Here is a 23,183-nt window from a genome sequence, read left to right on the forward strand (position 1 = left end):
TATAACTTGTCCCTTTAAAGTTTTAAGTAAGTTTTGAATTGTCATATTGCTAAAAGATCTTAATAGCCTACTTTCATCAAAGGTAATCACAACAATTCAATTATAAACAACATGTTAATTTCAGGTTTTCACATGTGACATATAAAATTTAGAAGTTATTAACTAAACATAAAAATAAGCCATATCTACATAAACTCCATCTCCCTCTTTCATGGAAGTGTCATTTTCAGGTTGAGTGGGACAGTTTCATTGGTAAAAGTGGAACAACTGTTTTAGCATTAATATTTATCATGCATTTGAGCAAACAAGGCTGAGTATTTATTCAGATCTCTCCATTTCATCCAAACCGTGTCCATACATTCATTTATCTGCTTCATATTCAGTTGTCAAGTACACTGCTACTGAATATAACGAATCAGTCGTTAAATAGAAATGGGCAGAAAACTGTGATTTTACTGAAGTAAAAGCTTGAATACTATTGTTTGATTTTTAAAAATGACTTCAAAACTAGTTTAAATAGTCGACGTGTCTAACCTTGATATATCTTTAGACAGAACTCTTTCTTCATTTGCTCTTATATTCTTACATGTCTGGTAACATTTCATCCATGGGTTGATTGCTTTTCCCTTTTCCCTTAATATTTTACTTTCACCTCATATCTCCTGTCTCCCTTCAGCAGCTGCTTACCATTTTCTGTAGGCTAATTACTATAAAACATATTTATATATGTACTGAAGTTCTTTTAAAAAATACATTTACAAATCATTACCATTTTCACATTTTGATTCATTGACTCATTGCTATGAGCAGTTTTTATGCTTAAAAGCGCTGTCCAGCCAAACCTGAAATCTCCTGTACCACAGGTTGACTTGGACTATGTTTTGAAATATTAAAAAAAGAGATTTTTTAAATAAATATTTAAGACATTAACAGTATACTGTATGAACATTGTGTAAAAGTAGAAATTAGATTAGATTTTTTGATAATTTAATGGCTGCCTTATCATTCCAAAACATTTCATTTGTCAGTGTTATATCTATATATAGGCCAGCACTGACAAATATATTATTATTATTGTTGTTATTACATAAATTCTTGTACGTAAAGGGTGTGTGTGTATGAGTGTGTGAGTGTGTGAGTGTGTGTGTGTGTGTGTGTGTGTGTGTGTGTGTGTGTGTGGTACGCAGCAGCGGTCTTACTCACTCAGTGGAGGGCTGGTCTTTGTCGTCATCGCTGCTCATATATAATTAATGAGGAGGCAGCGGCCACAGGAAAACTGGCTGCTTCTGGTTTCCAGGCATAAATACAAAGCGGAGCCGGGTCTGAGGGAAAAACGGCACAAAGGAGAGCGGAGCACTCAGAGGTTTTAAAGCTGAAGACCAAGAGAGTCAGGTAACCAGCTGCTCTACTGACAACACATTTAACACCCGCATTGTTTACAAGAGTGGGACGGCGACGGCCGGTGCAGCGATTTAAATGTTTAACCAAAAGAGCCGGCTCTGTCAGAAAATCGCTGAAAATACTGTGAGAGCAGCTTATTTTACTGTAGTTATCAGCAGCCACATGATAGTGAATGTCACCCAGTTGTTTGTGTTGATAAAGACGAAAAACGCTGCACAAAAACAACCAGTGTAACCAAACCGCCAGCGGATCAGATCAAATACAGTGATGTATTGTGGGTCTGTGTATGTGGGCTTTTTTAACGGGACAGATTGATCTGGCTGGAACAAAGTACATTTATTTTTATTTTTATTTTTATTCATTTATTTATTTATTTCTCTTTATATATACGCTTTATAGTGTTTTTAGGTTTTGTTGTATCCTGGCCTCATGATGTGTTTGACAGACAATCAGTCACAGTAACTCAGTGAAGTTTGCTTTGTTTCAAACTGCTGCCGCTTTGGCATCACAGCTTATACGTGGCAGTAAAGGCTTTTAGTTTCCAGCATATAGACTGACACAGAGTAGATCCAAAAGTCCAGCTCACATTGTTTCACTTTTTATCTGCTCTGTCTCCAGTCTAATTTTTCTTAACTGTAAAGATCATTGTTAAAAGTTGTTAATCCTCATTTTGTTAATGATATTTTGGGACCACTTTCTAAGACATTCTTTACTGAGGGTATATGCTGTAACTAATGGCTTAATTAGTGGTACATACAATCATTTGCTAATGCTTTAGTGATATATAAAAGCAATAAAAGCTCAAGAAAGGTCAGGTTAGGTCAAGAAAAATTATTTTTGCTGGTGTTTAGTTCACTGTTTTCTGACTTTCTAAAAAAACTGTCTATGATCTAGTCTGCACTTATAGGCTTTAATTAAATCATTAAAAAAGTTTTTAATACATCAGATATGCAGGCATAAATGATAACAAGTTGTTAATAAATGTTTTTTGGTTCAAGTAAGCGGTCAAACTTTGGTTCAAGTAAGTGTTCAAACTGTCCATTAGTTTCAACTTATAAACCCTTTATGTATTGGTTAATAGCGCCTGTATTTTTATATATTATACGATTCACTGTCATGGGTTAGTTTGTTTCTTTACACAGAAATATACTAAAATGAACGTTAACTTTTTAGCCTTCATTCATTTTCTTTGTGTCTTTGTATTATCTCTTACTTTCAGCGGTGATGATTTGTGTGTCATCATGGTGTACTTCTGACTTACTGAGCCTTTTCTCTGAGACTGCGCTTCTGTAACCTGTGTGTATATTTGGCAACACTACAATAGTCTCTCAGGGCACAGTTCTTCTCTTTATCTGCATCAGGTGAACATCCAGTGTGGTGCACAGTAGCAGAGCGGTGGATTGTGTGTGTGTGTGTGTGTGTGTGTGTGTTGCCTCCACTCCATCATCCCAGCATGGGAAGAATCAGAGCTGGGAGACAAGTGTGGAATGTGTGGCCTTTGGCTAAAAAAAACTCCAGACTATACTGCAATTTGTTTGTTGTTAATGTAGGGATGCAGAAATGTTTGTTATCATGCTTAGGCTACATGCGACTGATAACGGAAATGCAGATGTGAGAGTGGAAACAGCTGGAAAGAGTTGTGTCCACAATTAAAGGAGAGAGCATAGCAGTAAAGATGAGAGAAACACACACCGTCATTAAAGATATTCCTGCTCAGCGCTGGCCCTGCTCTTGAAAAGGCCACCAGCCCTGTATTGTAGATTGCCATTTCTAGGTCAGTGATAGCTAACCCACCCCCACCCGCCCCATCCCTCCCACCACCTCCTCCTCTTACTCACTCCACCCCACCCCGAGCTGCCGATCCACCCAAGCTCGGCCCACACATTAATCTGCGGTGGCGGTGGAGAACATGGAGTGGTGGCATGTGGCGAGTGTGTAAACCAGCCGCGGAATTACAAGTAACCATGGAGGGATATACAATCTGTCAGAGAGGCCAGTGTATGAAGTTATCAAACGCTGTCTATGAATCAGATCTGTCACTAAATTTAAAATCAATGTTACTTAAGTATCTGTAAAATCAGGGGAAATTTTGTACTTGTGGCAAACACTTTTTGAGTTTCCCCTCCGAGAAGAGGTGCAAAGATGTTCCATTTATATCATGCATTTCAGTAAGGTGACTCAATCTACTGACCTAATCAGACTTTTCTAATGAACAGTAAGGGCTTGAGCCTGCATGGTCATCCTGTTGCTAGAAGTAGAGTCTGGGATTTGTGGCACATTGAGGTCAAAACACCCAACAACACTTGCAGTATAAAGAGAGACCACATTACAAACAGTTTTATGATGACCCTGATGAAGCTGAGACGTGCTGGTCTACACAACACCCAGACATCATCATGAAAACATTAGTCCAACAATATCATGATATTTGGCCTTGTCAGCATCCCTCAACTCTGCTCGAGGAAGCTGAACCATTTATCCAGGTATATGCCCAAAATACATGTGCTTCGTCACAGAGATGCGACGTGTTTGCATTGAATGAAAAGAGTCAGATTATGAGCAAGAAACTCCCCAGATACAGATACGTGGACATGTAGAATGCCTGGATTTTACTGTCCGGGAAGCTTATGTGCCACTGATTATCTATTGCTAATAGATGTACAACCTGCTGCCAATACAAATATGTAAATATTAGAATATATGTTTTATTGTACATACATCTACAGTATGTACACACACAGACACACACAATATACATCAAATCATGTGCTCACAGGTCAACAGTTGACTGGAAAAACATGCAGCTGCATTTAGGGATAAGACAACAAATGCAGGAACAATATACAACTAGTAGAATATTTTACAGCAAACAGCACAATACCGCCTACTGGTGCATCCACCTTTTGTCAGATATGTTGTTTACATTTGTTGTTTGCCACAAAGCAGTGTCCTCCTGTGACCCTCATCTCTAACAAATGCAGAATATAAAAGAGCAGCAGTGATAGTACTGAAAATACTGAAAACACTCGATGAAAACCTACTGTACGTGTAGCAGCGCAGGAAACAGACACGTTAGCCTCGGGTCAAGACCACAGGTTCAATAAGCAAATGACAACCAACAATCACAGACAGGCCTTTTGGTCTGAGGTTTGTTTTGTAGATGATTCTGTTATTAATATTGTATCATTCCAAAAATCAATACATCACCCAACATCACCCTTTACTCTTTTTTTTTTAAGCCAGAGGATAAGCCTATTCATGGTGATGTTGTTGCTGTGTGTTGTGTGTGCAGCAGAGATTTTTTTTTTGCAAAGCAGTAGTTTCACAGAAAGGGACAGACCTGGAGCTGAAACGTCATTATACATACAAAAACATAATTCAGTGGGACCTACAACTGCAGACTGGAGTCGAACACACATCACTTAAGATTGTGCAGTAGGCTATGGTTAGATTACTCTATTGTTACATATAATTTTATACCACAGTGATATATAGTGGTATTATATATTTTCTGGGAAATCTGTTGATAAGCTGCTTATGTAGTAAGTAATCAGATGAAAAAAAACAGACAGGAATGTCTGTTTTAGTCAAATTCAGTGATCTGGATACCTGACAAATTAAGAAACTGCATAATACTGATGCAAGAATCATATAAGGTACAAAGTACAAGGTAGAATTTATTTTCATTAACTCCATTTACAATAATCAGTATACATGAGAATGACAATGCTTTTTTTCAGTGGTTATAAAGACATAAAACAGGCACGAAGGCAATAAAGTATTAGGTTGAGTAAAGTGCAATGAATGAGCAGTAAAATCCAATATTACCGGTATGACAATATCTCAGACAACAGACAGATTTATATTGTTTCCTGTTATATATTGCCATATTACCATTTCAACAGAAATGCCTGTTCAGCCAATCCGTGCAGTGTTCAACCCATATTCAAGACAAGGGTCGCGAGGTCAGATCAGATGTTGCGTGTCGACCCGTCCAGATTAGCCGCCTTAACCCACATCTGTGTTAGAGTTCAGCGGTTCGACCACGGCTCTGGTAGAATTTGAAACAGGAAGTTACAGAGATTTCCAGAAAAGCCTGTGCACAACATGTCGTCTTTATATGTTTGACATCACAGTTTTCTCACTTCACTTTACTCTAGCCACACATAATTGTCTTGCAGTGCTGGCTGGTGGTTTCCTCTCTGACTTTCTTTGTCAGCTCTTGATCAGGTGACTCATCTCACTGAGTCATCAGGGTTGACAATTTGCTTAGAACGCAGTTTCTCGGATGTCAAAAGTTGAAGTTCAAGGTTAACAATCAGTAATTTTGATGACTTTCCTGGGTAACAGCAATCTGTATTTGTTCTGGCATATGAAAGGAAGATGAATGACCTCATGTAACTGAAGATGACCTAATGAACAGGGTGGTTCATGAGTAACACGTACAGTAATTTTATATCAAAGTCCACTGAATTCTTTCTGCTGCGTGATCTCAAGTTGAAGGAAACTCAGTGTGTATTTTCTACACTGTACCGTATGTACGGCTCCATGTGTCCAGCGTTGCTGTGGTAACAAAGCGGGGAGTAGGCAATGTGTATTTATATATGTGTACATATGTGTGTAACAGCAGGGTATCACAGTCTTACCTCAGATGAGTTCATATAGTTGCTCATGCACATGAAGACATGCCCTCAGATAGCGGCTCTAGCAGTATACGTCTTCTATGGGAAACTGCAGCAGTGTTGCTTCTTAGTACATTCCTCTGTTGGTCTAACAGGAACATCTTCTGAATAGACGCCCACTGTGTTCTTCTTACCCACAGCTGTCCATACATTCAGAGCGCGCAGCCTTGTGTGCTGGGGTAACAAGGTCACTTGTGTATTTCTCACTCTTAATGTAACTGTTCCTGGGACTGCAATAAAGATTTTTGTGTGTGTGTGGTCTGTTTGCTGATAACGTGGTTAGTCTCACTACCTCTAATATGCTAAATAAACAGTTGGTAGATGGAACAATATAAAAGTGTCACGGAAAAATTAAATTAATCATGGCTATAAACACAGCTGTCAATGTGGGCCATATTAGGAGTAATGCCAATAAGCAGCATTGTCAGCAAAAAAAGAGGTCCGTACAGTCAGCACTTAATAAACCAAGTGACGCTGCAGACCTCGAAACATGCCAAATTATGTGTGCCCCCAATCTGCAGGTACACTGGTCAAGCTTTAAAGTTTTAAATGGTCACTTCACGATATATTACCATGACAACAATTTGTCCAGCTTTTGAGATATGCATCTGCTCCCCAGTACGATGGAGATCAGTGGAATTTCATTTGTGCTGCTCACAGCATTGAAAAATTAATTTTAATTAAGATCAACAGCAACACCTCTTACCACAATGTTTTCACACCTCAGGAGAGGGAGGACTCAATAACATTAATCAGAGACTAAAATAGGCGAGGCAGGGCTTTGGGCAGTGGTTGGGGATAGGCAGGTAAATGGTGAAATCCAGCCAGGCTGGGAAGCTACAGCCTGGAAAGCACAAAAGGCAACCTGGCAGAGAAGGGAGGAAATGGGCCAGTATATAGCCTATACCAGGAGCTGATGACGGAATTAGCAACAGGTGAGTAGGTAAGCAGGAAGAGGCAGGTGGCCCAAATGTGGGAAGAGCTATTTTCTCAAAGATCCCACAAAGTTCTAAAATTTGATTTTTTTTTTTTTTTTTTTAATCTTGTGAGCACCAGATATGGATTTTGTTCGTACAAGTTATTTTTTACGCACGTGTAAAATACATATTCTCTTTTTAAGGCTCCATAGTTTCCAAACACAATGTTGTTGATTTGTTTCAGTGGAATTTTTCAGTGCTACTAAAAAATCATTTATGTTGAGGTCAGTCATTTATAAACTCTTGACAGCATATGCCATACTGCATAAGCGAGAGAGAAGCAATGATCAGTAGCTGAAAATATCCACTGAGGAATAACATAAAAGGCAACTGCTACAACAGGCATGCAACCTAATATGATCCACCCGGCAGTGTTTGCACTCATGAGCCACTTTCTCTGAAGTATATTGTTTTTCAAGATATGTTTCATGTCATATACATGACATATAAACTCTAAAATACTTTGAGTTTTCTTTCTGTTACTCAGTATTACCTTCTGCTGTATGAGCAGTTGATTCAGGTCATTTTTAACTTGGGTCTTTGTCTTTAATTTGTCCTCAGACTGCATCGAAGAGGAGCTTGGACGGCATGCAAAGTTGTGAAATTTCGTCAGACAGCACTGATGATCCTCTTAGTAGCGGGTTACGTACTCATCGGCAGCCTCGAATAGTAGTGATTGGTGCTGGCTTGGCCGGCCTTGCTGCAACTAAGATCCTACTGGAAAACGGCTTCACGAATGTCACTGTTCTAGAGGCATCAGACCACATCGGCGGGCGAGTTCACAGTGTTCAGCACGGTGAGAGGACGCCTCCTTGTTTCACTCATGTTACCTTAAACTTTGTGAATGAGTCCTAGATACTGTAACTGTGCCCCTTTAACAGAATGACTGAAACTACAGTATGTAGCAGCCCCAGACTAAATAATATCATGCAACATTTATTTGCTTCATTACAACTCTCTGTACATGTACTTCTCATTTTGCAAAACTTACATGCATTCAAGCCAAAAAGTGCTACACCTCACTCCCAGCAGACTCTCCTTCCTCCTTCTAAACATACAGCAGTTTCATGGGTTAATATTGCTTTGCTTCTGTTTCTAACTCATATATAAATGTCTAATAATAATAATAGATATAGATATTATATTTTATATAAATGAGCTTTAGAGGTCCTAGTATGCCAACTCTGTTACATTTGGGCAGAAGTAGGCTTTAACGGACTGATCTGAGAGTGGTATTGATCTTCTCATCTGACTCTTGGCAAGAATTTGCCAAAATTGAACTAGCCTATAGCTTAAGGGTTGTTATTTATCCCTGTGACGCCAATAAGCAAAGTGTTCAATAGCTGTTTCGCTCACACAATAACTGATTGCTTTCGCGTTTCGCTGTGGGCACTAGACACATTTTACAGCATTTTGAGCTCTATTTGACTGCAGATATGCTGTATGAACAAAGAATCTTCTGATTAAAGTTGGAGTCATAAATTTAAGAGCCGTGTTGCAGACATAGCACTGATATAATCTGTACTTGGCCCCTTTCATATCAAAGTACGGTACGTCTGCGTTTTCCCTGAAGTCACATTAACTCTGATTAGCAGGTACTGAAAACTGTCCAATCAAGCAACCATTCACTCACACAATCAGCTTAATTTCCCTAAATAACCAGAATTACTACACTTATCAGATGCATGTCCAGTTCCTAGAGAAATAATAAGTGCTTTTTACCTGAACGGGTTGAGTGATGCTCAAACATTTTGCCAACAAAGTGCAGGTCTTGCCCTATAATTACCTTTAATTTCAGCCATGACAAACTCCAAACAAGTACAGAGCAACATCTGCTTGTGGTGCTGATACTGTAGGCATATAACAGAGGTCACATGTAAACACACTCACTCATACAGCAATGTTAAACGTAAACTTGTGTGTCAGGCATGTGGACAACGCGTCTGTTATGTAATGCTTGTGTATCTGCTTAGACGTTTCGTAATCAAAGAGGCATTTAACCATTTCCTTCTGTGCACTGGCCTGTTATTATTACATAAAATGAACGTAAAGAAAATGAACATAGTGTGATGTCATTGTCCTCAGGAAAATGATATAATTAATGGTATTCCAGTGGGCCTCAGTAACTATGTACGTTAATTGAGTTGACCCTATTCTTGAACTGCCTAATTATCTAAAGCTCAAATTTTCATCAAGGTTTCATTCAAAGCCACGCAAGTGACGTTGATTTCAAAGCGATCAATGTTTTTCAAACTCTCACTGATCCCTGTTCTTTTACTCCGTGTAGGAAAAGCAACTTTGGAGCTTGGAGCCACCTGGATCCATGGTGCCAACGGGAACCCAGTGTACCATCTGGCGGAGGACAATGGGCTGCTGGAGCACACCACAGACGGGGAGAGGAGCGTGGGACGCATCAGCCTGTACACCAAGAATGGCGTCGCTCACTACCAGACCAACGTCGGGAAGAGGATCCCCAAGGACCTGGTGGAGGAGTTCAGTGACGTGTACAACGAGGTGAGGGGACACATACGGACAGGTGCACGCAACGCACAGGTGCACGCATGCACGTACAAATGAGTGCATGCATGGACGAGAACACACAGATACCAAATGTTCAGCCCGCCTGACATCAGAATATGCAGGATAATGATGTCACATACTGTATCAGATTATATAAAGCCAGCAGTAACAAGGCTTCTTGTGGGTCAGTCGGTACAAACTCATACTGTGCAGCCAAACATTGTTCAAACTATAAAACTTTATTTCAGATTGTAGAGGAGATCTCAGTTTTTCACAGATGCTAAATTTGTATCTGGCTGGATTTGGAGCAGTGCGCAGAAAATGAAGCACAAGATATCCAGAATATTTGCATTTGATTAATCAGTACAGCCATAAAAACATGGAGTCCTCGGTTTGACTATTTTTCTCAGTGTCAACATCATATGGCTTCAATGAAAAGTTAAAAACAAGTGGATACATATATAGAATATATATGACACTGTCAGACAGTGTGTAGTAAGATGATTTTTCCATCTATAAAGCTTCCTCGGGGGGAAACTAAATGGGAAAACAATATGTTGAGTCTCTACATCAAACATGCGCTTATATCTGTGACGGCACTATTAAACATATCCTCGGCCTTGAGGTGGTCCGGTGAAATGAGCACCAAGGCATGATGATTTTAACAAGGAACAGGCCATTTTTGTTCGCCCAGTCCTCCGCTCTCCGCTCTGTAGCAGCCGCTGTTAGCGTTTAAGTGGGTCACGTCTGGAAAAGCAGTTACAGAGGGAAGATAAAGAACACACAGAAGGCATTTTGCTTTTGTAAACCCTTGTTCATGTGTGTTTTTTTTTTTGTGTGTGTACTTTGTGACCTCCATGTCCAAATTGTCACTCCTACGCTGTGTTCTTGTGATAAATCTTCTCAATGGTATTTCACATGCTAAATCCAAACACCTTCAGAGGCACAATGGCAGTTTCAGCAACCTAAAGACTGGGGACATTCTTGCCTCCGTTACATTAAGTTGCCCCTGTATGACCATGCCAGTCACCTGTTTGCCCTCCTCCAGGTTCCTTCATGCTTTTTCTGTTCTACAGCCACTACAAGCTCTCTTAGACAAATTTGCTACTTTAGGGTATATAAATAACCTTGACCTGACTTGGAAAGACTCCAAGAATGTCATCCAGCCCTGACTGACAAACTGCAGAGTGATGAAGAACGCGTTTATCTCTTGTCTCTCTGTTGCCGCGATGATCTTCATGATCAGCATCATATGACGATGACGATTTTTTGATAACCTGACCACAAATTATATTTATACGTTATCCCCACTTAATTGATAGCCGTAGCATATCAGTCATTTTGCTGATTATTTTTCTTCATTATTTAATTGATTAATCATTTGGTCTATGATTCAAAATTCCCCAAAGCTGAAGTTGACAAACTCATATTGTTTGTTTTGCCAAAAACAAAAGTTAGTTACCATCATAGAAAATATTCACATCTGAGACCATGAAGATTTTTACTTTAAATAACAACCTCAGTGATTAATCTACAATCATTTTCTGACAATCCGCCAGTTATATCACTACTATATCAACAAGAAACAACCAGTGTCTACACCAAGATGATTATTTTTCATGTGGCACAATTGAAATGTGCTTCTTTTTTTTTTTAAAGCATTAATGTGTTAGTACGTTTCTCACCTTTGAGATAAAATTTTCGATGCTGATGCTACAGACACAGAGAAAATCATGTCACATAACACTGGATGTAATCTCCATTTGCTGTATTGAAGTATCTGAAAGTTTTTTTTATTATCTGTGGTTATACAACATAAACAGACCCTGTCTTTAGCTAATGCTCCACTTTACCAAATTCATACTGTCGGTGTTTGTTGTTTTGACCTGGTGCTTTTCCAGGAAATAGTGTATTATCATCTTTGATGTCAAGAAAGACAGGTTTACGTGAACGCAACCCAACATTCATGTAGCATCTTGGGAGTGTAGCAACATTTCTTCCTCGTATTTTTTAATACTCCCTTCCTTCTATTTCACAGGGTGCAGCTCATGTAGTGGCTGGCAGCATTTATTTTTAATGTTCCCGAGGTGCTTCTCCATCATGCTAAAAGTAGAGTTCACCATTTGACACAATCAGGTGCTGACTCAGCCTGCCCTGAACTGAACTAAAGCAGTTTCTTTGTGTCCTCTTTCCCCTTTTTCTACTTTCCTCACATCATTCCTCATTCCTCTACCCCGCCTCTCACCTCTCACACTTTTTTAGGTGTACGAGCTGACTCAGGAGTTCTTCCAAGATGGGAAGCCAGTTTGCGCTGAGAGCCAGAACAGCGTCGGCGTCTTTACACGAGACCTGGTGCGCAAGAGGATCATGTTGGATCCTGATGATTCTGAGAGCATCAAGAAGCTCAAACTGTCCATGCTTCAACAGTACCTCAAGGTGTGTGTGTGTGTGTGTGTGTGTATGTATGCATGTATTCTCACTATCCATGTCTATCTGTGAGTGTGTGGCAGTGTTTCGTGTTCTAGGTTTCTGTTTTCATTTCCTCATTTCGTTTTCCTATTAATATGAAGTACATTTGTCAGTCAGGAGGTGCATCCGTTCTATAAGCATTGGTTTAATGGTTTCATGGTTTAATGGTGAACGTTTGTTGAGGCCCTAAACACATTCCTGAATCATCAACTCAGAAATGTGGAAAACGACGTGAAAGCATAGTCTAATCTGTTCTGCTGACACTAATAGTGAGGGTTAATTAGACAGCAGTTAATTACAAAAGATTGGTTTGCTAATTAGACAGTAATTATGAGCTTTTATTTACTTCTTCCTAACCTGTAATTCATGTATATATCCACTGACAAATATTCAGGCAAGGGCTTCTAGTTATTTCAAGCACAGTTGTTTTTAAGTGTTTATTTCCTACCACACAGTTAAGAGTCGTGGTTTACTCAGGCGTCCTTTTTTTTACCAGCAGGACTTTTATTCTGAGAGCCTCAGTGTGCATTGATAAAGCAACACACAGGCTTTATTCTGTCATAGAAAGGCAATATTTTGACAAGCAATCAATGAATTATAGTTCGGATACCAATAATGATTATTTAGATTATCAGTTAATCTGTTGACGTTTTTTCTCTATTAATTGTTTAGTCTATGAAATGTTAGAAAAGAGAGGAAAAATGTCTGACACAGCAGAGCACACAGAGGCCATAATGAAAACAATACATTTTCAATTACACGAAACAGACAAAATCACATCACATTTGAGAAACTACAACCAACTGATGTTTTTCATGTTTGCTTGATAAACCATTTACTCTCTGTTGGAGAGTTAGCCGAGAAGATCGATACCACCCTCGTGACTGTCCAGCAACCAGTAAGCTTAGCTTAGCACAAGGACTAGAAACAGGGCAAAACAGCTAGCCTGGCTATGTCCTGTGATAACACATCTGCAGTACCTTCCTGTTGTCATGGTTGCCTTACATCAGAGCCAGAAAACAAATTAGCTCATTTCCCAAAATGTCAAATAATTGCTTATAATGATTAATCTATGATGGAAATTGAGATTAATTAATTTTCTGTTAATCAGCAAATGAATTAATCATTAAAATCATTTCAGCACTAAACTAACTCACCTCATGTATGACGTAAAGACAAATCAGTAATTTTGTCTAATCTAACTGGATAAAAAACATACAAAACATCTGAGAGCTAAAACTGCCGCTCCTCATGATTATTGTGGGCTCTAAAAACACTTAAATTGAAGCTTTGTCTCACTGGAATTTTGCACCAGTAGCTATTTAATATATTCATGTTATTTTAGCACTGCTCCATATGCTTCCACCCACACACACAGAAACACACAAAGCATTTTTTTTTACTTTTTCTTTTTTTTTTTTTTTTTTTTTTTTAAATGCTGCAGAGAAGATACAGGGGCACGTTAGCCACCAGGTATCCGCTACCATGCTGGCTAACCAGCTAATGAGGCAGAAGCAGCAGCAGTATTTTTGCTTTTTCATTACACACCAACAGTACGTGTCCTCTAAATAAAACATTTGAGATTCCAACATGTTTAAACCAGTTTAATTATGCTGGTGTGTGCAGAGCTGCAGCTGTAGAGAATAGAGATATTAGTTAGTGTGGATTTAAAAGGGTGTAAACGCTTGATTTAAAATGCAAAGGCCGTGTCTGCAAAGATTTTCTTTAGGTGTATCAACAAACTGATAATTTGTGTTACAGTTTATTTGGCAGCAGATAATTAGGCTGCAAGTACTAACAAGAAATGTAACTAATCTGAGTTGTTCTCCTGTTTCAGGTGGAGAGCTGTGAAAGCAGTTCTCCCAGTATGGATGAGGTGTCTCTGAGTGAGTTTGGTGAGTGGACAGAGATCCCTGGTGCACATTACGTCATTCCTGAAGGTTTCATGAAGATCGTGGAGCTCCTGGCCCAGGACATCCCCTCCCGCACCATCTGCCTTAGCAAACCGATCCGCTGCATCCACTGGAACTACTCAGCACAGCATCAGGAGGTGATCGCCAAGAGCACCAACCAGGAAAACAACCACAATGACAACAACCACAGCTGCCAACCTCACCAGGACCCTCTGATCCTGGGTCACCCCATCTGCGTGGAGTGTGAAGACGAGGAGTGGATCACGGCCGACCACGTGATCGTGACGGCTTCTCTGGGCGTGCTGAAGCAGAACCACGAAGCCATGTTCTCCCCCTCTCTGCCTGAGGACAAGGTGCTCGCCATTGAGAAGCTGGGCATCAGCACCACCGATAAGATATTCTTGGAGTTTGAAGAGCCCTTCTGGAGCCCCGAGTGCAACAGCATCCAGTTTGTGTGGGAGGATGAGGCTCAGCTCGAACAGCTGGTCTACCCCGAGGAGCTGTGGTACAAGAAGATCTGCAGCTTTGACGTCCTCTACCCGCCCGAGCGCTACGGCTACATGCTGAGCGGCTGGATCTGTGGGCAGGAGGCGCTTTACATGGAGCGCTGCGATGACGAAACAGTGGCTGAGACCTGCACTGAGCTGCTGAGGCGCTTTACAGGTCAGGAAATGCACACGTTTGTAATAACAGCTTTATATTCTGGTTTCCCATCACACATCCTGTTTACAACATAGGAGCCTTTTCAGGGTTTTCTAGGTTGATATCTACACTTTATTTCATTTATTCATTAACTTGTTGCAGTTAAGCTTTCAGGAAGTATCAGTAATCTAAAGCTAACACAGTAACCTTGGTAGACTGTGACTGAGTCTGTCAGCTCAGTGACTCATACGAACTATAACTCGGGTTGGGTCATTGTGTTCCATATAAAGGAAATGACATAAGCTTCAGCTGTGACGTAAGAGGCTTTTTTCGTGAGAAAAAAAAAAGAGGTTGACGGATAACAGCTGAATGACTCAGGTGTCTTTTTTTCTGTGTCTAGTGAGCAGCAGCTAACGGGTCTGGTGTTACCACCACAAAAGCAACACTGAGCAAAAGCAGAGATCATCCGATAGATAAAGTGAAGAGGCCTTTCTTTAACTGACATTTGATCCCTCCTTTTCCTTGTGACACAAATGCACACAAAAGTTTTCAGTGTTATATTTTCTGTGAGGGTAAGTCAACACTGCTGCTACTAGCTGTTGAAAACACGTCACTTATTGTGCAACATCGGAATCTTCCTGGAGGAACAAATGTAGCTGTTTCATGGCGATTGCAACATGAAATGTAATCACAGTCGTCTTCTGTCAATAGATTAGGAATGTGCAGAGAGAAGCCTGAGATTGTAACTTGGGAACACGATTGCGTCAGAAATAGGTCAGAGTGCGAGTGCAGAGGCAGTGACTGTCACTTTATGGTGAGGTCAGTGGACTTCCTATGGATGACGACCCTGAATGACTACAGGAACTACACACACATACACAACCACATTTCTCATTCAGGTCATTGCGGCTTAATCCCCTCAGCTGTCGCTTAATTACATATAGACTCGCTGGGGCCTCTCTGCGCACAGAGGGTCATGAGTTGATTAGTGTTGGCAGATGGGGCGTTCCAGTAGGAGGCCTCAACTCACAGCCGACACATTCTTAGTTTGAACTGGTTTGATTCTGTCATGCACTGGAGTCACCAGACTGTCCTTGATTGCCGTCAGGTTTCTCCCTCCACTATCTTTACTGACTCCTCTCCTCTCTTTGTCCTTCCACAGGGAACCCTGACATTCCAAAGCCCCGGCGTGTCCTGCGCTCCTCGTGGGGCAGTAACTCCTACATCCGAGGCTCCTACTCCTTCACCAGAGTGGGCTCCAGTGGCGGGGACTGCGAGAGGCTGGCTATGCCTCTGCCTTACGCCAACAGCACCAAGGCTCCGGTGAGATGACCAGCACCACCACCTCCACCACACCACATAGCATATTGTGCAGTTAATATATGACAACACTGTGAGCTATTAGTGTAATATTTCAAATTAAGATCAAAAGGACAAACCTTCCTCTTGTTTTGAGGTATCAGAGTCCTGTCCCAGGAAATACAACAACATAAAATATTGTGTAACGCTTAATTTTTTTCAAGCATTTTGTCTCCATTTTCCCTATAATTACTATCAGTTTACATATTAGTTTCTTTTAAGGAAATAATGTTTCACCAAATATTGTATAATTATTATATAATTATTGTATTTCTTACAATAATTATATAATAATAATTATATAATGTTAATTGAAGTGGTGTAGAAGATTCGGACTGTAACTACCTCCAGAAGAGTGTTTTCACTGACTGTACATTTGGTTGTTTACAATCCCTGCACACACTCTGAGCGCATCTGGCTAATGCGGCGGTGTCATCACTACCATGTCATATCCCAGCACATGCAGAGTGAATACAGCTGGGTTTTGAATGCTGACCCCTGGCCAGCAGTCTAGACCATGAAACCCGATGCGTCTTCTTGGGGGGAGGGTTGTTGTGGGTGGAGGTTCCGTATGCTCACTTGACACTGCTGAAGGAACAGCATGACCCTGTCACAATTTCCTTGGCCCTCAGGAAAGTTACTGTAGTATATTTACAGGACTAACAAGGGAATCAGTTATGGAAAAAGAAAATAGTGCTGCACGTGAGGCCAAATATATGTCACGCTGACACAGATGGACGGATCTTGTTTCGAAAATGATTTTCTCCTCTAAAAGCTTCTCTCCGTCTCTCTCTGCTTATTTCACTTTTATTTCATTCCCCCCTCCTCCGTCCTCAGCCTCTGCAGGTCCTGTTCGCTGGAGAGGCCACCCACAGAAAATACTATTCCACTACCCATGGTGCTTTGCTGTCAGGACAGAGAGAAGCCACTCGCCTGATGGAGATGTACCAAGACTTGCACAGAGCTCAAACCACAAAGCCTAATATGTAAAATAAAACCACCTCTGACTAGTGAAATAAAAACAAAAAATGAGTTTTAATCTTTTTATCTTAATGATCAAAAGCATAGCTCGGGCATTATTACATTGATAACAAATGAGTATTGTTCTTATTGTACTGTAGATTCAAATCATGCTAAAGTTTATTTGAGATGTACTGTTCAAAGGTTGCCAATGGTGCTGTCATTTCTTGTCTTTATCATTCTGTTATTATGTTGTTTTTTTTAAATCAGTAATTTAATGTTTATAATAACAGCATCTGTAATTTAACTTGTTTTTGTAAGTGCCTTCTGTACGTAATGTTATGTTATTTCAAAAATACTGGAGATAAAAAAATTGAGAAAGTTTTAACAAAATAAAAGCTCTATCATCATCAAATAAGACCAGTTCAGTGTTGTTAATCCAGTAAATTATTAAAGTATCACAGTAGCCATCAGATGTCTCCTCCCTACCCACTTCTGTGCTCATGAATATTTTCCAGGGAAGTAGCTACAACCACAGACGAGAGTGGTTTCCATGCTATCACCATTTCGGTATCCTTTTAAATCTGTGGGAGAAAGACAGAAAGTGAGTGCACATGGAAAGAAAAGAAAAGGCTCCAAAGCTGCAATGCCATGCCAAAGTGACAGATGGTGTTAGAACAGACCTCAACCCAGTCCTCACTTCTGTTGGACAACAGTGTTAATCCTCTTCATCAGTGACAAACACGATCAGACGCTGAAAAGAACTGGGAAAGTTTTAATTAGCAACAGAAAAACAGGGATATCAGTGTAAAATGCTGCACTTCCTCCCCACTTATTAGCAACTTATTTCACAGTTATACGACGTGTCTTTCTATTTTCTCAATAGCTTCCTCCTATTAAGTGGGATGAAGAAGAAATCAAGAATTCTCATTTCTTTTCATGGGCTAACAGCAAAATAAAGGAAAAAAAACAATTCAATTTTCTTCAAATGTCCAATATTTTCCTACAATTACCAAACAAAATGAGCATGTTTTAGTTTCTCTGTCCTCCAGTGCTTCACTGTACAGTCCACAAGACAAATTTGAATATAAAACTCAGCCTCATGTAGCGCCAAATGGTTTTAAATTTATAAAGCACCATAAAGTGGATCACATCATTCATGAATCCTGGCCCCCAACATGTAACAGCAATCTCATTGGTATCTACAGTAATTCGAGATGATCTGACACATGTCCAAAACTCCCCTCTTCCACAGCAGACAGCACCACTCCTCTGTTTGAGCTGCAGCACAGCTCTTTTGTTTTTCACTGCCTGGCTGTCAGCATTGAGGTCCGTGAGGGGTGGAGGGGTCCTGAGGCAGCTGGGAAAGGAAATTGTAAGAATTTAAAAAAGGGTTTTTTAAAACAGCATTTTTTTTCCTGAAGTTATGTGAATCCTGGGAAGACTAACAACGCATTTGCTGCAGCCAATACAATTCGAATTACGGAGGGGATTGGGAGGGTATGACCCCCCCCTTATTAAGACTTGGGCCCCACCCAATATAGGTAAAAACAACAGTTCGGGGGGGCTGAAACATTTATATATCCTTCTTACCTGTAATTGTAAATATTACAATGTATTTCCCATATGCATGTCAGGAAGAATAATTGTAATACAATTTCAGACACCCCTAAAGTGGACCATACCATTTCTAAACTTTGACATCAACTGACAGCCTCATCTGCCTGCCTCACTCCATCAGTGGCTCCATCCCCAGTACATTATACTGTATATAATAATAATAATAATAATAATAATAATAATAATAATAATAATAAGACAGTAGGTAAATGAAAGTAGCAGTAGCTATCTAGCTTAAACACTTTACTTTCTTACCTTCAGAGTTTCTGATTTAGATTGTGTAAAATATCTGCAGATGAACGCTAGGGTTAGCTAGTTTCTAACTTTAGCCTTAAGTTACAGTTCAACTAACTAATGTTACATAGTTTCCATAATATTTCCATTTTGGTCTTTTAGCTTTTTTGACATTCGCTTCCTTAATAAAACACAGCCTTTGTTTTGAGTCATTTAGTCATAATTTGTGTATGAATTATTGAGTTATGGCCAAAAACACATTTTGTGAGGTCACAGTGAACTTGACCTTTTACCACTAAATTCTAATCTGTATATCCATTCATACATACTGTATATTCACTACACTAAAATATGCAAGCATATCATCTCCAGCTTCTCGACTGGCTTTCTATTCATTTTAGAATCCAGTTTCAGACATTGCTAATTGTTGCCAAGGCTCTAAATGTTCTTGACCTCTTAGATCTGACAAGGATCTGTTTGTCCCATGGTCATGACTAAAACTAAAGGATGACAAAGCTTTGCTGCTTCTCAATTGTGAAACCAGTTACCGTTAGAAATTAAACATGCCCCCTCAATCTCTTATTTCATTTAGTTAAAGATGCATTTTTATGACATTTCGACACATTTAAAGACATTTAAATTCTGTATTAGTCTTTGGTTTTTCTGTTGTAATCACTGATGTGTTGGTATTTTTAGTTCTACTTTATATTTTACCATCTTTTGTAAAGCACGTTGGTCACGTTAAGCTGTGTTTAAATCACTACAGAATTAAACGTCCATGCAAAGCTCAGCCCACTTTCAGTATGAGCAGAGGTCTAATCAACCATAAGTGAAAACACTTGTGTGGGTGTGCACGACCTGAAAGAAAATGTAAGAGAACAACTGTTAAGTATTTCTTTGTCCTCACAAGTCAAAAGTCAATATTCTTTGTCAGAAAAAAAAAAAAAAAGTTTTCATGGAGACTCCACAGTGTTTTGAAAATGATAAAGCAAATAAAATAAATGACATTTAGCTGGACAATAAAACAAGAGGGGCACTAAAGAGATCAGATTATATACACCTTACAGTTGTCTTACTAAAGACAACTGCCTTTATTTGCACCACAATGACCAAGGTGACTGAGGATCTTCATAGATGAATGTTAAAACAAATAGTTGGAAAATATATATTTATCAACAGTTCTTAAAGAATTTTTTAAAGACTTCCCCTTTTATTTTTCTACTGACCAAGTCTTATGATTTATGTGCTCTCCAGAGGCTTGTTGTAGCAAATTGTGGTAACCACTTATCTCCTTTGACACCTCAAAGTGTCAAGGACACAGAAACAGAAGAGCCCGCCAACGGCTACATCCAATCAGAGCTCATGTTACATTTCTTGGTAGATTAGCAGAAACTGGCCACAACATGGCTAAACAGAGTTCCCCCCTGAGCTCTGATTAAAGACATGAACACAGCTGGGCCTCATTAATGTCAGGATTTCTGGTATCAGCACTGGCAGGGAGGACCCAGACACAGCCTCAAAAGGTGGGCTGATGAAGTGAAGGAACTTCTAATGAAAAGAATGACGGATGAGCAAGAAGGCTGCTGGGTCGATGAGCAGGCAGGCAAACAAGCAGGAACAGGTAACAAAACTCTAAAAGTAGTTGCCATGCAGGAAAACACAAGGAAACAAAAGCACATGAACCAACAAGGAACCGGTGAAAACGGCAGGTTTAAATACAGGCTTTGGTGATGAGGGATGATGAGTGTGATCTAGGATTAGGGGGTGTGACTTGGGAAGGAAACTCAGGTGACTGCAAATGTGGAACAGGTGAGCGAGTAGTATTGTAGACAGGAAAAACAGTCCGGGGACATCTGGTGGACGGGTGGAGAACGGTAGAGGGGTTGGAGGACAGGGGGCTGGAGACGAGGGCCGAGGGGAACAGCGAAGCAGAATGTGACGGTTTCCCCCCTGAGCTCTGATTAAAGTCATGAACACAGCTGGGCCAGGACGAAGTTAACAATCATTGACTGCATTTCTCACTGGACTTAAATATTTTTGGACACTTGACTTGAGAAAACACAGTACTGATAAAATAGCCCCTTATCAAGTTGTTATGCATAACATATTGGACAATTAAAAATCCAGCAGACACAGAGCAACATTCATTTGGGGTTGTGTTTCTGGCCACCTGGTGTGTGTAAAAACAACATTTAGTCTTCTTTTACATCTGTATTTCTTTCCTCTAACAGTTGATTAAAAAAATATCTAGGCCTTAAGCTGCTATGTTTCTCTTTTTACCAGATACTTGGCTAAATTTGGCATTTGGTGCTGGGTTGCATTATTGTTACACAGCAATTACCAGAGCTTCTTTTCCTAAAAATATCCGTCTGAAAAATGCTGCTGAAAATGGGGTTGCACAGTAAATGTGTGAGCTATAAAACCAAAACAAAAAGGTAAAAGGTGAGTTTCTTTTTGTTTTGTTTTTTTAAATCACTGAATGAGCCTTTTCAAATTAAACACATTCAGTTGTTTCATTGAGAAAGTTATGGGCTAGGGGGATTGTTGTACAGTGTTGAGTCTGTGTACGAGGCTTTACAGCTGAAAGCTTGTTTTCTGTGGGCAGTGTACTCACCCTCCTCCTACATTCAGACAGTTGGAGAGCAGAGAGGGAAACACAGGGACAAAGTTCTGGCAGGAGTCCCGGTCCAGCAGGAGAACATTTGAGGCTGCAGAGGCAGAGGACTTAACCGTTCAGCTGTCACCAGAAGGTAAAGGCGTCAGTTTAGCTGCTGTGGTCAAACAGACAGCTCATTACATTGGGAAACTGTTTTTAAGCAAGTCCCCTTTAAAAAAAAAAAAAAAAAAAATCAGGTCTTGATGGTGATTTCAGGTGGAAAAAAAAAAGTTGCACCCACAAATACATTAATAACCAGAGGTAAACACATACAGTTTACAAGTGACATAACTAACTTAAGTTATAACTTATATCATAAGCCTTTGATAAACTAAAAAAATTCTTTCTATACACATGTTCATGATTAGTTCTTATTTATCATGATCTAAAGTTACACACAGCCTTTTTTTAAGTATAAAATTGTTCCAATGAAAACTGGACTATCCAAAGTAAACAGCACAGTATTTCTGTTGCCGTTTGCCTTTTACCAGCTCTTTAAAACATCATTTAAAAAGAGAACCACCAATGAAAATTCCACATATTTATTCATTTGCTGGTATTTGTTAAGTAGGAGGTTCAGAATTGATTCACTATCACGATGGGCATCGGGTCAGGATGCAGGATGAATAAACGAAAGCCATTAAACATATATCCAATCCCACAAAAGGTTTTATTCTCAGATTATTGAACATGAAAAGAAGGAACACACACACATGGGCTGCAGGTTCTGAAAGGATAATAAAGAATAAAGATTAAAATTAGCACATCAAATCAAAATTGTCTCATTACGTGCAAATTAAAGAAATAAGGATGAAGAAGGTTCTTTGAGACTAAAAAACAAATTATAGGAACCAAAGAGTAACAAACTTCCTCCCAGAAACTGCCGCCCCATGTGAAAGTGAAAAATGAATGAATGAACACTTAAATAATCTTATAGTGCCCAGGTGAACTCTATCAGGTAAATGAGGGGTGGAGGGTGGGAAAACAAGAGCCAATCAGTGATAAGGAAAGGAAAGGAAGTGAGGTAGGTGAAGAAAGGAAGAGGAAAATAAAAGAAAATAAGGATCTTTACTTCAATACTATTTGGGCAAATTTTTTGAAATCTGGCCAAATAAAACCAACGATATCAGCACGGCTCCATGAGTAGAAAAGTGGAAAAATATTTATTTTTGCAATTTGAGTTAACCAGCTGTTTAAAGGTTATATGGGCCTACATAACCTTTGTGGCGCTGGTGGCTTAATTTCATCATTATTGTCAATAAGACGTGAAACCATGCGCTCTGGTATCCAAAACAAACCACAAGCATCTCAATGACCACACCTGCTTCATGCTTCACAACACTGCATCTGCCATTACTGTTATTTCCTCTCAGCTGAGACTGAAACTTGCGGTACACTGAAGGCTGTCTTCAAAAACAGATATTTAAAAAAAGGATACTGAGACATAAGTAATAGCGCCAACAACCAGGAAGTTATGATTTGAATCAGTTTAGGAAATAGGTCCACACTACATCTACACACATCACCGTTAATTTTAGATTTTCTTCCGCAATGAATAACGTGTTTTTAAAGCTGCATTAATTAATTATTAGCCATGATGTGGCACATCAACTCTCCACCAACTCCTGAGCATGTTGCTACATGTCTGACCATTTTTACCAGCTGCCATTAGGTGCTAACTTTGTTTTTAGCTGTCCATTGCTAAGCAACTTGCACGAAGTGAGTGGTAATAATTATATAATAATAATTG

At 39.6% G+C, this 23,183-nt stretch overlaps 1 protein-coding gene across 1 annotated transcript; it reads left to right on the forward strand.

Annotated features, from left to right (window-relative positions):
• The first annotated feature begins 1,266 nt into the window (after positions 1–1,266).
• Positions 1,267–17,341, forward strand: smox (spermine oxidase). Its single transcript, XM_056372647.1, has 7 exons — positions 1,267–1,392; positions 7,622–7,856; positions 9,348–9,574; positions 11,843–12,016; positions 13,887–14,625; positions 15,767–15,927; positions 16,801–17,341. Exons 2-7 carry the CDS (start codon positions 7,649–7,651, stop codon positions 16,951–16,953), a joined length of 1,662 nt encoding a protein of 553 aa, XP_056228622.1. The 5' UTR covers positions 1,267–1,392; positions 7,622–7,648; the 3' UTR covers positions 16,954–17,341.
• The last annotated feature ends 5,842 nt before the right edge of the window (positions 17,342–23,183 follow it).

This window comes from Seriola aureovittata, chromosome 3, assembly GCF_021018895.1.
Source record: "Seriola aureovittata isolate HTS-2021-v1 ecotype China chromosome 3, ASM2101889v1, whole genome shotgun sequence".
Taxonomy (NCBI): Eukaryota; Metazoa; Chordata; class Actinopteri; order Carangiformes; family Carangidae; genus Seriola; species Seriola aureovittata.

Coding starts and splice junctions, on each gene's coding strand:
- smox (XM_056372647.1), top strand. CDS start 7,649: ATGCAAAGTTGTGAAATTTCGTCAGACAGCACTGATGATCCTCTTAGT. Junction 7,857..9,347: donor AGTTCACAGTGTTCAGCACG/GTGAGAGGACGC, acceptor TACTCCGTGTAG/GAAAAGCAACTTTGGAGCTT. Junction 9,575..11,842: donor TCAGTGACGTGTACAACGAG/GTGAGGGGACAC, acceptor ACACTTTTTTAG/GTGTACGAGCTGACTCAGGA.